Here is a 16,771-nt window from a genome sequence, read left to right as displayed (position 1 = left end):
TGGTGTTTATTGCTTGCCTACTAGGTACGGGCCATTGTGCTATGTGTATTACCTGCTTTAGTTCACTGTCACAGCAGCCCTTTGAAGGGCAAGTAGTAGGCTTCTTGTTCTATAGATGAAGAAAACTGAGGCTCAGGGTGGTAAACAACCTGTCCAAGGTCTTACTGCTGTGGCATTAAAATGGATAGAATCTAACCCTGCAGAGCCAGGCAGGGAGGCCAGGCAGTTTGCCAGATTCCTGTCTGATATTGATAAGGTTGTTTTACCTCCCTAAGCCAGACTTTCCTCACCTATAAAATGGAGGTGAGGGACTTCCCTGGCCATCCAGTGGTTCAGACTCCGTGCTTCCATCGCAGGGGGTGTGGGTTCGATCCCGGGTCGGGGAACTAAGTTCCCACACGCCATGCAGTGTGGCCAAAAAATTTTTTTAAAATAAAAAATTTAAAAAGTAAAATGGAGATAAGACCTACTGTCTCAGATAGTTGGGAGAATTAGACATGATTCTAAGGTCTGTAACACTGTCCTTGGCACACAGTAGGTGTTCACTGAATCACAGTGGTTATTATCACCGTGCAGACTTCCATCTCAGCTCCATGACTACTAACAGCCGGCCCAGTGGTGGCCCTAGAGCCCTGGGATCACATTATTAAAGTGTGTTTTGTCTGTACTACAATTTCCATGAAATAGACCGTGTGTGAGTACTAACAGTATCACATTAGGGACATTTTACTAGTATGGTTAATGGTTAAGTACCATTTTTTCCCCTCTTGAGAGCAAACCTTTAAGAATATAAACCATTGCCACAGCAGGAGGCAAAGTGGTTTAGATAAGAGCCCTTGACTAGAATAAAGGAAAAGAGAAATGTTAGGAGGTCTGGATTACAGTTTGCTTTATGACAGTGTAAGCCACTGTTCTTTAGTAAATGAGGTGAAAATGACATTGAGATGAGAGAAATGTCTGTGGCTGTACATTACATTTCTCAGAAGCCAGGTATTTTTAACTCTTCCTTATAAATCCGAATCTCAAAAACAACGCAAAAGTTATTCCTCTCGCTAAGATATTCTTGTAAATGAAAGCTAATAATGATAATAAAGATGAAGCTTACTGGCCAGTCTCTAATCCATGAAGACATAAGATTACACAAGGTTTGGGGGATGTCATTTCTTCTTCCAAATTACAGTTTTAAAAGTAGGTTGTGGTCCATGCCTGCTGTACTTATTTAACTTAACTTGGGTCTCTTACTGTCACAGGACTCCCTAACTCTCTGGCACTTTTTACCAAAGTCGTCCATGTTCTTAATGGAATGGTAGTTGGGAGCTGATACTATGTTGTTGGGAAATGAAGCCAATACTGGTGTGTCATTTTGGGGGCATCTACTGCCAAGGGCAGATAACTTACGTGCAAGGAATTAATGATTGACTCCCTAGTCTTGATTTCATATGGAAGTCTATTTCAAAAATAATAATAATCAAGAGAAAAGCTACATGGGAATCTACATAAAATGACAGAGAGAAGCCAGGAAGAAAAAGAAGGCGAAGAAAATAAGGGACATCTTTTTCACTTCAATTAAGTGGAGTCCGTAGTGTTAGTTTATTATATGCTGTGGCTCTATTTAGTACATTGTTCTATTTTCAGCCTCTTGATTGACTTGGAAATTGAAGGCCTTTTTGCATGGTGGAAGAGAGCTGTGAAATGAATGCCTTTCTTAGGTCTAAGTCTCTCTATCCACCTGTTAGCATTCTGACCCAGACACACAGGTTCCAGCAGTGGGACAGGTCTCCCGTGCATGTGAACGACGAGGCTTACCTCCATGTCTTAAGTCTCAGTGGAAATCAGGGCAGTTCAAGGTGTCCATAAGGACACCTAGCTCTGTATGGTTTTCTGTTCTGTTAGACTTCAGTTTGATTCTCTCTAATCTATTAATTCTTCTGTTCTGCATTGAATTTTTTCCCCAACATTTTTTAATGAAAATTATTAAACATACAAAAAACTAAAGAATTTTACTGGGTCTATTTACTCGCCTCCTTGATTCCACAGTTAAGATTTTATTATACTTGTTTTATTACACATCTGTTCCTCTATCCATTTGTCACTCAGTGCTGGAGACTCAAATACTTGTTGGAAGTGGAGTTAATAAATTTTCTCTACCATAAGTAGCGGTAAGAAATCGGAAGCACCTGAAGTAAGAAGTATATCTTGTTCATTTTATAACAACTACCACCAGCCACATGCTTAAATACATTACACACAGAATTTTGTTTAATCTTCACAATGGTCCCAGTGGGTAGGGCTGCCATCCCATTTTATAGGTGAAGAGGCTGAGGTTTAGAGGGACCAAGTAACCTGCTCCAGATGCGGACATTCGGAAGCGAAGAAGGCAGCGTTTGAGCACAGATAAGCCTAGTTTCGAAGCTGTTTCTCCTCACTGCTGTGCCATGCGTTCGTCCATGCGTGCCCTCCGCCTAGCCCCAAGCCCTCACGTGTAACTGAGTAACTGATGAGAAGAAAAGCAGCTTGCCGCAGGCACTCAGATACCAACCATGGGGCAGAAATTCTCCAAAGACCCTTTAAATATGCAGTGAGGATGTCTGCTCCCCTGTTCTACAAACAGCCAGATGAAATGGACATGCAGTAGATTTGTTTTTGTATTTTGGTTCAAGTGAAGTATCTCATTTAGAAAAATAGAAATTTTGTTTCCCCTTGTTGTATTCTGGGACTGACAGCTCTTCATCGTTTCTCCTCCAAATGCTTAGGGAATCTCTAGAACCTAGTTGCCTTGGATGGCTATCAAAACTGTCTGTAAGGAAAGGAAGTCAAATCCAGACGGTGATGTGATTCTTTCAGCCCTCTTGTGTGCCCTTTCTTATTGTCTGGCTTAAGTTTAGTTGATGTATCAAGGCAGTTTTGGATTTTTTGTGGGGGGGGGGGGTGGTTAGGTCTCTGAATGTGTGTATGTGTTTATTTTTTAATTTTATTTTATTGTAAGGACACTTCACATGAGATCTACCCTCTTAACAAAATTTTAAGTGTATGTACAGTACACTTTGTGCGCGTTGATTAGCAACTTTCTTTTTCCCCCTCCCCCCCAGCCTTTACAACCACCTTTACTCTTTGATTCTATGAATTTGACTATTTTAGGTACAATGTTTGTCTTTCTGTGTCTGGCTCATTTCACTGAGCATAACGGCCTCAATGTTCATCCAGATCGTTGCATATTGCAGAATTTTTTTGTGAGGCCAAATAGTATTCCATTTTACATATATAATACATACCACATTTTCTTTATCCATTACTGTGTCGGTGGCCATTTAGGTAATTTCTGTATCTTGGCTGTTGTGAACAGTGCTGCAATGAACATGGGAGTGCTAGTGTCTCTTCAAGATCCTGGTTTCAGTTCTTTTGGATAAATACCCAGAAGGGAGTTGCTGGATCATATGGTGGTTCTATCTGAATGTTTTTTTTTTGAGGAAACTCCATCCTCTTTTGCACGGTGGCTGCACATTTGCATTTCAACCAGCAGTGCATAGGGTTCCAACTTCTCCACATCTTCACCAACACTTGTCGGCTTGTCTTTTTTTTTTTTCTTTAATAGCCTATTTACAGCTTAAAGTATAACTATTTCGTTTTGAACCTTTTGACCCAGAGGTCTTTGACCATCCCCTTGTCTGTGGTCTAAGCAGTGTGGGGTCAGCTTCTCACAGAGTCACTCTTTATCAGTGCTGCTTCGTGAGTGCTGAAGTTGAGTATCTGAGATGATCACATCCGCTTAGCTTTGTCACAGTGTATGCTGAATATCGGTTAGAAGATATAGAATTAAATTGCAGGCTAAACTCATCTTATATAGCTCTGATTTACGTGTAATATTGGCTCCTGATTTGAATGTTTGTGTTATTTTGTCCATTGGCTGTTCTCTTCTGTTTCACTGCCATATATTAGGTCTTCTCCTTAACTTGCTGACATAAAGCATTGTAAAGTCACTTTTACTTCAATGCATCTGCTTCATAGCAGTCCCAAGGATGTCAAAATGTGAGTTCCAAATGTATTTTCTTAGCTCAGCGGTCATGCTGACAGAGTGTCCAAATTTCTCAAAGTTTATAGACATTATATCTAGTTGATTAAGAAATACTAATATCTGGTTATTAAAGGGTCAGATTCTCTTGGGAATAGGGCACTATCATAAACGGACCTCAGTGCTTTTTCATATGTGAATATAAACCAAGGGAAGATAATTGTTCTTATTTATAAATTGCTTGACAAACTTTGTTTGCTTCTTTAAGAATCATAGAAACTAAAATCTATAGGGTATTACTTTATTTAGCTCCAGTGAAGATACCAAATCCTTCTGGGTCACATTTAGCTAACGGGCATTTTGCAACCAGCAAAGGGAAAACAAGGCCCCAAATAAAAAAGCAACACAAGTTCTATGTACTGCAGTGCATGGGAAACTCAAGGGAAGGGCAGGGCACCCTGGCTGCATGCAGAACTGGCAGAAAGTAGCCAAGCCCTTCACTTCTTCTGTTCCTGCCAAGGTAGTGCCATTTTGCCCTTAGCACCTCTGTGTTCTGATTTATGTTTTCTAGTGTGACACATCTAGGAAGAGTAAGCTTTCAAATTCTACTTTTGCTGGGCTTCTACTTAAGGGACCTTAGTCAAGTTATTTAACATCACTGAGCTTCAAGGCCCTTTTAAATTGTATATAAGGTATTATAGTGGAAAAAGATGATGTATGTAAAATATTTAACATCCTGCTTGTCAGTGTAGTAATGTTCATTAAATAGAAGCTATGATTAATATTACTATTCTATTTCGTGAGAGAGAAAAACAGTGGTTTCTTTTAACAATCAGGAGACGAAAACATTGTGTTGCATAAAGTCAATTGAAAGAGAATGGGGGAAGATATAAATAAGGATTTACTGAATTATTCTGAAGAGGTTAATACATTTCATGATACTTTCATAGGTACAAGTAATAATGAAGAGTATGGAGTTAAATATCATCTCTTACAGGTCTGAATACAATGATATTAAGTGAGATAACCTAGTTATGAATTATTTGGAGATGGTCTTTTTATACAGAGCCAAATAAAATCTTGACTTTTATTCCTTACAATTTAATATACATTAGTGTTTTTTAAATCTATTTTAATGATGTTTTTTTCATGAAAAATTTTTTTATTTTTTATTTATTTATTTATTTATTTTTTGCGTTACGCAGGCCTCTCACTGTTGTGGCCTCTCCCGTTGCGGAGCACAGGCTCCGGACGCGCAGGCTAAGCGGCCATGGCTCACGGGCCCAGCCGCTCCGCGGCATGTGGGATCTTCCCGAACCGGGGCACGAACCCGTGTCCCCTGCATCAGCAGGCGGACTCTCAACCACCGTGCCACCAGGGAAGCCCACCCATGAAAATTTTTTGAATGAACATTTTGTGAAATGTTCCTCTCTCATGTATAACCAGCCTTCCCGCCCTTAACAGGCACATCTAGTCATGGTTATTGCCACTGTTTCCACCCCCATCTCCACCCCTCTGGGAATAAATTTTCCTGCTTTGTATTCTTTGTTGCTTTACACCTGTTTCCATTCTTGCATAGCACATGGTATTTTAATTATTTCTTTAGCTTCTAGACTCACACTCTCTTTTAAGTCAGAGGCAAACTCTTCGTGTTCTTGATGCTTCTGGAAGAGTGTCTTCTGCCTAACTGGTGCTCAGTAATTCTTTATTAAGTTGTTGATAACTCTCAGAGATGTAAGACCCAAGGTACAAGAAAGCTCTGTCTTATTCACTTTTATTTCAATCACATGCCAATCATTCAGAAACTTAGAGCATGTATGCTGTTGATGGCCCAACAATATTTATGCATTTGTGACTGTAATCCCAGCCCTGGGTTATATCAAGTTGGTGTCTAACCCTGATATGTTAACATTTTGTGCTTGGAGGATTCTGAGAAGATGGTGGTAGCGGCCACATAACTGTTCCATCCTCCTGAGTCCTCAGGAACAACTAGATCACGCAACCAAAAACCCATAGACAACACTTACAGCAAGGTAGCCCTAGGAACCCCAAGATACGAGCAAATGGCAAAATCCACCAATAGCCATGGGACCCGCTATGGTCCCAGTGTCTGTATGAGAGAAAGCAGAGGGAGCAAGGGGGCTTCTAATGCATTTGAGATCAGGAGATCTCCCAGACAATCAGCAGGTGTTTTCTGGAAGACACCCAGGCTGCTCTGAGAGGGGTGGGTGCAGGGCTGCAGTTAGGGTGAGGGGCTCGGGCAGCCCAGCAGCCCCTGAGAACTCTTACAGTTGAGTGGCCAGTGTTTCCTGCCAGGGCCGGGCTCACGCAGGAGAATAAATCCTGAGCAGTATGGGCATGATAGAAACAAAGAGAAGGTCCAGATAAAAGTGGGGAGGGGACAGAGCCAGGAAATCTCAGAAAGCAAGGGACCAGATTTTTAAAACTATGTGAAAACTATGAATGAGGGAACTCTTGGAGGTTAGAAGTTATCTCAGTTCCTCCCTCCTCCCAAGAGATCAGTGGCTGATTTCACCTAGAAACAAGTGCAGAAAAGTACCGAGGTCAAATCCCATACTAAGGTTTAAGAAAAAGTGAATAAGGAGCAGAATAACATCCTTGGCAATGAAAGCACACCAGACAGAAACACCCACAAAATAGATCATGACTGTAATTTACTGTTTCAGAACAAGCTCCAAGGTGGTTTAAAGAAGGGATGGGGGCTTCCCTGGTGGTGCAGTGGTTAAGAATCCGCCTGCCAATGCAGGGGACACAGGTTCAATCCCTGGTCTGGGAAGATCCCACATGCCACGGAGCAACTAAGCCCGTGCACCGCAACTACTGAGCCTGCACGCTAGAGCCCGCGAGCCACAACTACTGAGCCCACGCGCCACAACTACTGAAGCCCATGCGCCTAGATCCTGTGCTTCACAACAAGAGAAGCCACCGCAATGAGAAGCCTGCACACCGCAATGAAGAGTAGCCCCTGCTCACCGCAACTAGAGAAAGCTCGCGTGCAGCAATGAAGACCCAATGCAGCCAAAAATAAATTAAAAAAAAAGAGAAATGATGGAAGGCATGAAAGAACAACAAAAATCAGAACTAAAAAAATTTCAAATGAGGTGACTGAACTCAGGAAATATTTATAAATAAAAATTATTTCAGAAATGAAGGTTAAACTGGAAGGAACACAGGAGCAAATAGACACAAAAACAATACTGAAAGAAGAGAAATAGAAGACGAAAAAATTTTCATCACAAATAAGGGGAAAAAAAGGTTTATGATTAAATGATAAATACTGAGACAGGCAAAGATAATTCAGCCTACAAATAAGAGTCATGGAAAACAAAACAAGGGAATGGAATAAATACCAAAAACAGTAATTCAAGAAAAATTTCCCGAAACTACAGATGAACAAAACTAGAAACTAGAAATTAAAATAGTACAGTTGTGTATCTGAAAATTATGACCCACGATGAACATCTTCAAGATACTTGAGTAAAATTACTGGACTTTAAAGACAAAAAACACTGGGGAGCATCTGGACCTGCACTGTCCAATATGGTAACCACTTGCCACTTATAGCTGTTAAGTGCTTGAAATATGGCAGGTGTAGGCTGAGATGTGCTGCATCTAGGATTCCAAAGACTTAGTATGAAAATAAAAAGTAAATTATCTCATTAATAATCCTTTATGTTGTTAAATGTTGCAATGACCATATTTTAGATGTGTTGCATTAAATAAAATACTTTTAAATTTCACCTCTTTTTACTCTTTAATATGGCTACTAGAAAATTTTAAAGTTATGTTTTTGGCTTGTGTTAATATTCTGTTGGACAGCACTGATCAAGAACTCAAGCCTCTCTTCTAGATCAGAGCTTTGTACACAATTGTCCTCTTTCTGGATCCAAGGAACTTCCTTGAATAAAATTTTTATGTGAATAGTCCCTCTGAAACTTTCTTCCTCTTTTTCTCTTATTCTGCATAGAATCTCTTTCTTTTTTCCTTGAATTATTTCTTCTAGTACGTCTAGGACTGCTTCATTCTCCTAAATAAACTAGAGCACGGCAGGCCTTTCATCCCCATCAGGATGAAGGCTGTGTTGCAGCTGTAATGTGCATCTTTGCTTACCTCCATCACAATCCCAGGGACCCCAGAGCGCTTCCTGCAGGGCCCCAGAGCCATTGACTCACTTTCAGAACTCTTTGACCTGAAGAATAGCTACTGCCTGTTGTGGCTCCCTCTAGTAATTCTGCATTTTTCTCTCCTCCCCGCCCCCTGCCGCCCCCCAGCTTTTGCTTTCTATTTTGTTTTAGTGCTTTCCAACACAATTTGTCTTTTTCTTTATGACTTATCTTTTCCAGATAATGGAAAGATGAGCTTCCATGGTATGAGACCTGTAAAACACCTGTATTCAAACTGGTTTTCCTTTGGAAACATTTTTTCATTAGTTATTAAAAATCATTGTCATGTGGAAAAAAATAGAATTTTAGAGAAAATAAACTGAAGCTTTGATTGTTCCACTAAAATTTTGAAGTAGAAAGGCAGTAATTACTTGAAGATATTTTATAAAGCCAGTCCATAAAATTTTACATAATTTACGTATGTTCCAGAAGAATAAATACTACCGTTCAGCGTTTCTTTCTTTAAATCTGTTCATTATTATCTGTTCATTAAGAATAGTCCTTATACTTTCCTGTTCATTCTTTTATTTTATTCATTTTTAACATCTTTATTGGAGTATAATTGCTTTACAATGGTGTGTTACTTTCTGCTCTATGACAAAGTGAATCAGCTATACACATAGACACGTTCCCATATCTCTTCCCTCTTGCGTCTCCCACCCTCCCTATCTCAACCCTCTAGGTGGGCACAAAGCACCCAGCTGATCTCCCTGTGCTCTGCGACTGCTTCCCACTAGCTATCTATTTTACATTTGGTAGTGTATATATGTCCAGGCCACTCCCTCACTTTGTCACAGCTTACCCTTCCCCCTCCCCATATCCTCAAGTCCATTCTCTAGTTGGTCTGTGTCTTTATTCCCGTCTTACCCCTAGGATCTTCTTACGTTCCATATACATGTGTTAGCATATGCTAACACATGTATATGGAATACATTTTTTTCTTACATTCCATATACATTCCATATACATGTGTTAGCATATGCTATTTGTTTTTCTCTTTCTGACTGACTTCACTCTGTATGACAGACTCTAGGTCCATCCACCTCACTACAAATAACTCAATTTCGTTTCTTTTCATGGCTGAGTAATATTCCATTGTATATATATGCCACATCTTCTTTATCCATTCATCTGATGATGGACACTTAGGTTGCTTCCATCTCCTGGCTATTGTAAATAGAGCTGCAATGAACATTTTGGTGCATGACTCTTTTTGAATTATGGTTTTCTCAGGGTATGTGCCCATTAGTGGGATTGCTGGGTCGTAAGGTAGTTATATTTGTAGTTTTTTAAGGAACCTCCATACTGTTCTCCATAGTGGCTGTACATTTCCACCAGCAGTGCAAGAGGGTTCCCTTTTCTCCACACCCTCTCCAGCATTTATTGTTTCTAGATTTTTTGATGATGGCCATTCTGACCGGTGTGAGATGATATCTCATTGTAATTTTGATTTGCATTTCTCCAGTGATTAATGATATTGAGCATTCTTTCATGTGTTTGTTGGCAATCTGTATATCTTCTTTGGAGAAATGTCTATTTAGGTCTTCTGCCCATTTTTGGATTGGGTTGTTTGTTTTTTTGTTATTGAGCTGCATGAGCTGCTTGTAAATTTTGGAGATTAATCCTTTGTCAGTTGCTTCATTTGCAAATACTTTCTCCCGTTCTGAGGGTTGTCTTTTGGTCTTGTTTATGGTTTCCTTTGCTGTGCAAAAGCTTTGAAGTTTCATTAGGTCCTGTTTGTTTATTTTTGTTTTTATTTCCATTTCTCTAGGAGGTGGGTCAAAAAGGATCTTGCTGTCATTTATGTCATAGAGTGTTCTGCCTATGTTTTCCTCTAAGAGTTTGATAGTTTCTGGCCTTACATATAGGTCTTTCATCCATATTCAGCTTATTTTTGTGTATGGTGTTAGGGAGTGTTCTAATCTCATACTTTTACATGTATCTGTCCAGTTTTCCCAGCACCACTTATTGAAGAGGCTGTCTTTTCTCCACTGTATATTCTTGCCTCCTTTATCAAAGATAAGGTGACCATATGTGCGTGGGTTTATCTCTGGGCTTTCTATCCTGTTCCATTGATCTATCTTTCTGTTTTTGTGCCAGTACTATACTGTCTTCATTACTGTAGCTTTGTAGTATAGTCTGAAGTCAGGGAGCCTGATTCCTCCAGCTCCATTTTTCGTTCTCAAGATTGCTTTGGCTATTCGGGGTCTTTTGTGTTTCCATACAAATTGTGAAATTTTTTGTTCTAGTTCTGTGAAAAATGCCAGTGGTAGTTTGATGGGATTGCATTGAATCTGTAGATTGCTTTGGGTAGTAGAGTCATTTTCACAATGTTGATTCTTCTAATCCAAGAACATGGTATATCTCTCCATCTATTTGTATCATCTTTAATTTCTTTCATCAGTGTCTTGAAATTTTCTGCATACAGGTCTTTTGTCTCCTTAGGTCAGTTTATTTCTAGATATTTTATTCTTTTTGTTGCAGTGGTAAATGGGAGTGTTTTCTTAATTTCACTTTCAGATTTTTCATCATTAGTGTATAGGAATGCCAGAGATTTCTGTGCATTAATTTTGTATCCTTCAACTTTACGAAATTCATTGATTAGCTCTAGTAGTTTTCTGGTAGCATCTTTGGGATTCTCTATGTATAGTATCATGTCATCTGCAAACAGTGACAGCTTTACTTCTTCTTTTCCTTTTTGGATTCCTTAAATTTCTTTTTCTTCTCTGATTGCTGTGGCTAAAACTTCCAAAACTATGTTGAATAATAGTGGTGAGAGTGGGCAACCTTGTCTTGTTCCTGATCTTAGTGGAAATGGTTTCAGTTTTTCACCCTTGAGGACGATGTTGGCTGTGGATTTGTCATATCAATGACAGGAGAGGATCTATAAAAAATACAAACACATGGAGGCTAAACAATACACTACTTAATAACGAAGTGATCACTGAAGAAATCAAGGAGGAAATCATAAAATACCTAGAAACAAATGACAGTGTAGACACAATGACCCAAAATCTATGGGATGCAGCAAAAGCAGTTCTAAGAGGGAAGTTTATAGCAATACAGTCCTACCTTAAGAAACAGGAAACATCTCGAATAAACAACCTAACCTTGCACCTAAAGCAATTAGAGAAAGAAGAACAAAAGAACCCCAAAGTTAGCAGAAGGAAAGAAATCATAAAGATCAGATCAGAAATACATGAAAAAGAAATGAAGGAAACGATAGCAAAGATCAACAAAACTAAAAGTTGGTTCTTTGAGAAGTTAAACAAAATTCATAAACCATTAGCCAGACTCATCAGGGATAAGACTCAAATCAATAGAATTAGAAATGAAAAAGGAGAAGTAACAACTGACACTGCAGAAATACAAAAGATCATGAGAGATTACTACAGGCAACTCTATGCCAATAAAATGGACAACCTGGAAGAAATGGACAATTTCTTAGAAATGCACAACCTGCCAAGACTGAACCAGGAAGAAATAGAAAATATGAACAGACCAATCACAAGCACTGAAATTGAAACTGTGATTAAAAATCTTCCAACAAACAAAAGCCCAGGACCAGAAGCCTTCACAGGCAAATTCTATCAAACATTTAGAGAAGAGCTAACACCTATCCTTCTCAAACTCTTCCAAAATATAACAGAGGGAGGAACACTCCCAAATTCATTCTACGAGGCCACCATCATCCTGATACCAAAGCCAGACAAAGATGTCACAAAGAAAGAAAATTACAGGCCAATATCACTGATGAACATAGATGCAAAAATCCTCAACAAAATACTAGCAAACAGAATCCAACAGCACATTAAAAGGATCATACACCATGATCAATTGGGGTTTATTCCAGGAATGCAAGGATTCTTCAATATACGCAAATCAATCAACGTGATACACCATATTAACAAATTGAAGGAGAAAAACCATATGATCATCTCAATAGATGCAGAGAAAGCTTTCGACAAAATTCAACACCAATTTATGTTAAAAACCCTGCAGAAAGTAGGCATAGAGGGAACTTTCCTCAACATTCCTGTTCATTCTGACACCACTGTCTCCAACCAGCCCTTCATGGATTCTGCCTTAATATAAAGAATACACTAAATCATGATAGATCTTAAAACAATCCTGTTTTGTTGCATTAGTAAGTAGTAATGGAAAAACAGAGCCCTGAAATGTCATTCATTCTGAAATGTCTTTTTTTTTTTTTTTAATGCAGAGTAGATGTAGACATTTTCCTAAACTAGGACCTCATACCAGGAAATGTGTCCTCTTTTTTACATGATATCATTACTAATGGGTATTAATGGAGATGAATTTCTAAGTGGTAGAATATTCAATGGTAAGAAAAGCAGCCATTATTTTAGAACTCTTAATTAGTGACTCAAAGGGTGCAACTATAATTGCAATTTTGTTTTCCATAAGAAGATTTCCGTTGATATGAAACCATTTTAATAAAATGAGAAGAATTATTTAATTGCAGCTGTATCTGAATGGTGATAACTTGCTTAACTGTGCCTCTAGAAATCTTGAAAGCACTATTTTTATATAATACCACATCTTTTCTTCGTTTTGTAATTTAGTCAGTTCATGTCATTTCTACCTAAATTATTACCTATTTTCAATTAGTAAAGTGGTAGGATTTAGTATTTAACAAATAAGCATTTTGTTATAGTATCTGGAATTGAGAAGGAAATATCTGCTTCTTCACATCTGTCCTTATTTTCTTGAAGAACACATTAGATTTCCTATTATGTTCTTAATTAAAGAACAGGAAGTTTTCTGTGTTATTAATGCAAGCTCTTGAGGACAGAAATCAGGATGTAGAGGAGGAAATATTTGGGTAGAATTGTTTTCTAGTTTCTCTGATCTGTATCTTACAGCTCATTCATATAAACCAAAGCCTTGATGTGGATTTGGTTACCTTTAGGAGGGATACTGTGTGATGCTCCTTGTCAGTGAGCCTTGGCAGCCCCTTTGGCGTCTCAAATGGGGAGAATACCTCGTTCACCCCCATTTCTTAGATGATGCTCTCACTTGGGTGCCTATGGCAGACAAGCCCATAAAAGGCTCCATGTGATTCCCATGAAACAGTCTGTAGCATCTTTGATTGCTCTTCATCCAAGTTGCTGTATGCGTAGCATTTCAACGATGGAATGCGATTTAGTAAAAAACCACAAGTCCATCTCTACCAAAGAGTCTGTGCAACCTCAGGAGTGCTGGCATCCAAAACCTCCTGTTAACAGGCCTGTATGTCTTCCTGAATGTGAAACTGTCACCTCTTTGATCAGTAGGTCATGTGTGGCCCACCCTGTTCAATAGCATCTGCACATTCCAACCCTCCCGTCTCTCCCCCCTCCCTCCTGCCCACTCCCTACATTCATAGGTAGCACTGGGGAAGCTTCTCCAGAACCTTCTGTGCCTGGCTACACGCAGCACGTGCTCATCTCTGAACACGTGGTTGTGGGAAGTTCTCTGTGCATGTGCTTCGTGAGAATATTGATCACATCACTTTACCAAAGATTATTTTCAAGTGCCTAGATAAGAATATTCAGTTCAGGTTCAGCAGGTGAGAAAACAAGTCTTCGTGGCAGAGCAGGCACCGTTTGGATTCCCATCGTATGGCTCTGTCCAGGGCACTCTGACCACCTATGCGATCCCACCCAGGACAAAGCTTAAGAAATGTTAGCCTTTTTAATATTTATGTTATTAACTACTTGGTGTTTTTTTGATTATCCTCAGTCTCATTTTGGTGTGAAAGTAAAATTTTGAAAACAGTTAAATAAGGAGCAGGCGTTGAAGATCAGCCCAGTCAAGTAACACTAAGTGATTTACGAGGAGGATGGAGAGGAGGAAGAAGAAAAATTCAGTCCCCCCTCAGTTTATGTGTTATGGGTTTTATTTCTATTCTGATACCTTTATTTATACATGGGAAAAGTCATACCCACAGAAATTAAAATGAATTATCCAAGTTCAGTGTAATTGCAGTTATGACCCAGATTTCCTAACTTCCCATTCAATAGTGTTTCCAGTATGCTACACTGACTTCCCCTGCTTTGGAAAAGATGGTCATTTTATCATAAAAGTTAACTAAACCTGAAGCTAATATCACAGAACTGTAGAGAAGAACTGAATCAAGAAACTCTTAGAAAAAGTGGTGGGTTCAAATAAGAGTTTACTCTCAAATGAATCTGTAAGTGCCGTGTATGATTCCTGGAAGAATCTTTTCCTGGCACTAATATTGTATCAGTTGGCTTTGCTGCATAACAAACCATCCCAAAACTTAGTTGCTTAAAACAACAGTCATTTATTATAAATATTACAACAGCTAGTCATTAGAATCATACTGTAGCAATATTTGTACTTCTACCATTGAGCCTTCTATAAGATCTTTGAGGTCCATTGTAATTAAATCTATATACCTCTTAGGTGATGCAATAGAAGAAACAGAACTTCTTCTATGTTTTAATGACTATCTTTTAAAAGGAAAGAGAAATTTCTTATTTTCTCTGACCTTTATTTCACTGAAGAATTAATGGAGTTTCATCATAATGTAATGTGTATTTACACTTTTTTTCTTTTAAGCCTAGATATAATGTTTATTAAATGTTTAAAAAGGAGTAATAGTTTCATAATTACAAATAGCATTTCTTGGGACCATCATGCCACTGTAATGCCCTAATTGTGAAAGATTGAAATTTATGTTTAAATTATTTTTAAAAGTATTTTTGTCACTAGTAATATTTTTAAATTATTTTAAATATTTAATTTTTTAATATCTAAAAGTATTGTTATTGATAATCGTTTACATTCGGTTTTATGGATTTCAATGTGTCTTCATGGAATTTAACTCTGTCATTTTTAAACTAACTAGATAGTGTCACTCTTCACCATTCATGCTGCTGTTATTGTCGAGTTTGCTTTTTATTTGTAATAGAAATTTTCAAGTGTAAGTTCCCAGATATTCTTTTGGGCTACTGATTATTGTCCAGAAAGTATGTTTATCTCTGCCCCCTTTTTGTTAGATTTCTAAAATGAGTCCCTCCTGCGTTCGTAGTCGACGTGTCCTTTCCTTTGTGCTGCTTTTTGCTGCTAACGGTGAATCTTCTGTCCCTTTTGTTTGCAGTGTCTCAGTTCGAAACTGAATTCTACATCAGTGGACTCGCACCCCTCTGTGATCAGCTTGTTGTACTTTCCTATGTAAAGGAGGTTTCCGAAAAAACGGTAATTTTTTTTTCACCCCAAATACAATAGGGTGGGTTCATTTGTAGCATTTTTACCCAGATGAAGTTGCCCATGAAAGGACTCGGCTCCAGTCTGAGCAGAACTTCCTGACCTATAAAACAACGTCAGCAGAGATTACCCTGCAGGCTTAATGTACTTACGTTTCAGAAGCTCCACTCATTGGTTGCCTTTGTTCCTTTTGCCAAGCAAAGGGGAGTCTTTTTTTTTTTTTTTTTGCCTTCCCTTTTTTCCATCTCTCTTGGTATTTTAGTCGAACGGAACGAAGGATTCCTCTTGCCAGAAGGCCAAGAAACTAAACTGACACTGTGCATTAGCAGAAATGACAGCAATGAAGTTGATGTGTAGCATCAGCAGGGGTCCCTGTGGTCAGAGTGAATTACAGAGAGGGTGGTCCATTATTTCCTGTGGTCCAGATATATTTGTTTACTTCCCAGTGGCCCAGTGATTCTGAGTAGCTTGATTCTTGCTTTGAAATTAGATTGTTGCTAAGTCTCGGTTATCACTGCAAATGATGGTATGAAATGTACGGCTCATAGGAAGCAGCAGAGAATCTGCATTTCATTATACATGATTTTGGAATGAAGCCCGTTATAGGGTCCAGTGGAGGGGCCTGCATACTGAGTCTTTCTTTGAAGCCTAGGTCGGCCCCATTCCCAGTTTGTCTTTATTGTCAGAGTCCAGAGTTCCTGTCAGGAAGGGGCCAGGGGCGGCTTCAAGGCATAAACAAGGAGAGTTTATTGTAAAGGATTTTCTTTGGGATGCTGTGGTATAAAAGAAATACAGTTGATCGTCTAGCCCTTTACAGTGAGTAGGTTCTCCTTGTCTGTATCCTCTCTCTCTCTCTCTTTTTTTTTCTTTTCCTTTTCAAATAGCAAGGAATAAAATGGGGAGAAAAACCCTGGGCGTCCCGGTTTTGAAGTGGTAGCTGCTCTCCAACATTTCTCTGAGCGAGCTCTTGCATCAGGAAGCCATCACTATAGTAACCTGGAGCTCTGGGTGCCCATGTTGCTAGGCAATGGGATGCAGTAGACTTAAGTGAACACTCAAACCTGCTAAAATCAATAGGGCTGGCTTCTCGCCCTGTGCAGGACATCAGTTTATTATTATTTTATTTATTTATTTTTTTGAAAATAAAGAAAAGCATTGGCTCCGGAGGGAGTAAATACAGTGCTTTTTGATGAAGAATGTGGGGAGCATTCAGGATGTGATTGAAAGACATAAGAAAAGAGGCAGTAAAATGACAAAGGGAAGGCCTAATAAACGGTTGACCAAAAAAAGAAAGAAGGGAAGGAAACCTTTGTTAATAAGAGAGAGTATTGGAAAGGAGTAA

General features: G+C 38.9%; 1 protein-coding gene across 1 annotated transcript in view; it reads left to right on the top strand.

Moving 5' to 3' along the window:
* VPS41 (VPS41 subunit of HOPS complex) overlaps positions 1-16,771 on the top strand; it is a 188,548-nt gene that overhangs the window by 123,817 nt on the left and 47,960 nt on the right. The window contains exon 11 of the mRNA XM_030871168.3: positions 15,323-15,420. Within this exon, the coding sequence (XP_030727028.1) occupies positions 15,323-15,420 (98 nt within the window). The remainder of the gene's footprint in view (positions 1-15,322; positions 15,421-16,771) is intronic.

Source organism: Globicephala melas, chromosome 9, assembly GCF_963455315.2.
Source record: "Globicephala melas chromosome 9, mGloMel1.2, whole genome shotgun sequence".
NCBI classification, from domain to species: Eukaryota; Metazoa; Chordata; class Mammalia; order Artiodactyla; family Delphinidae; genus Globicephala; species Globicephala melas.
This window is presented reverse-complemented; position numbering and strand designations above follow the sequence as displayed.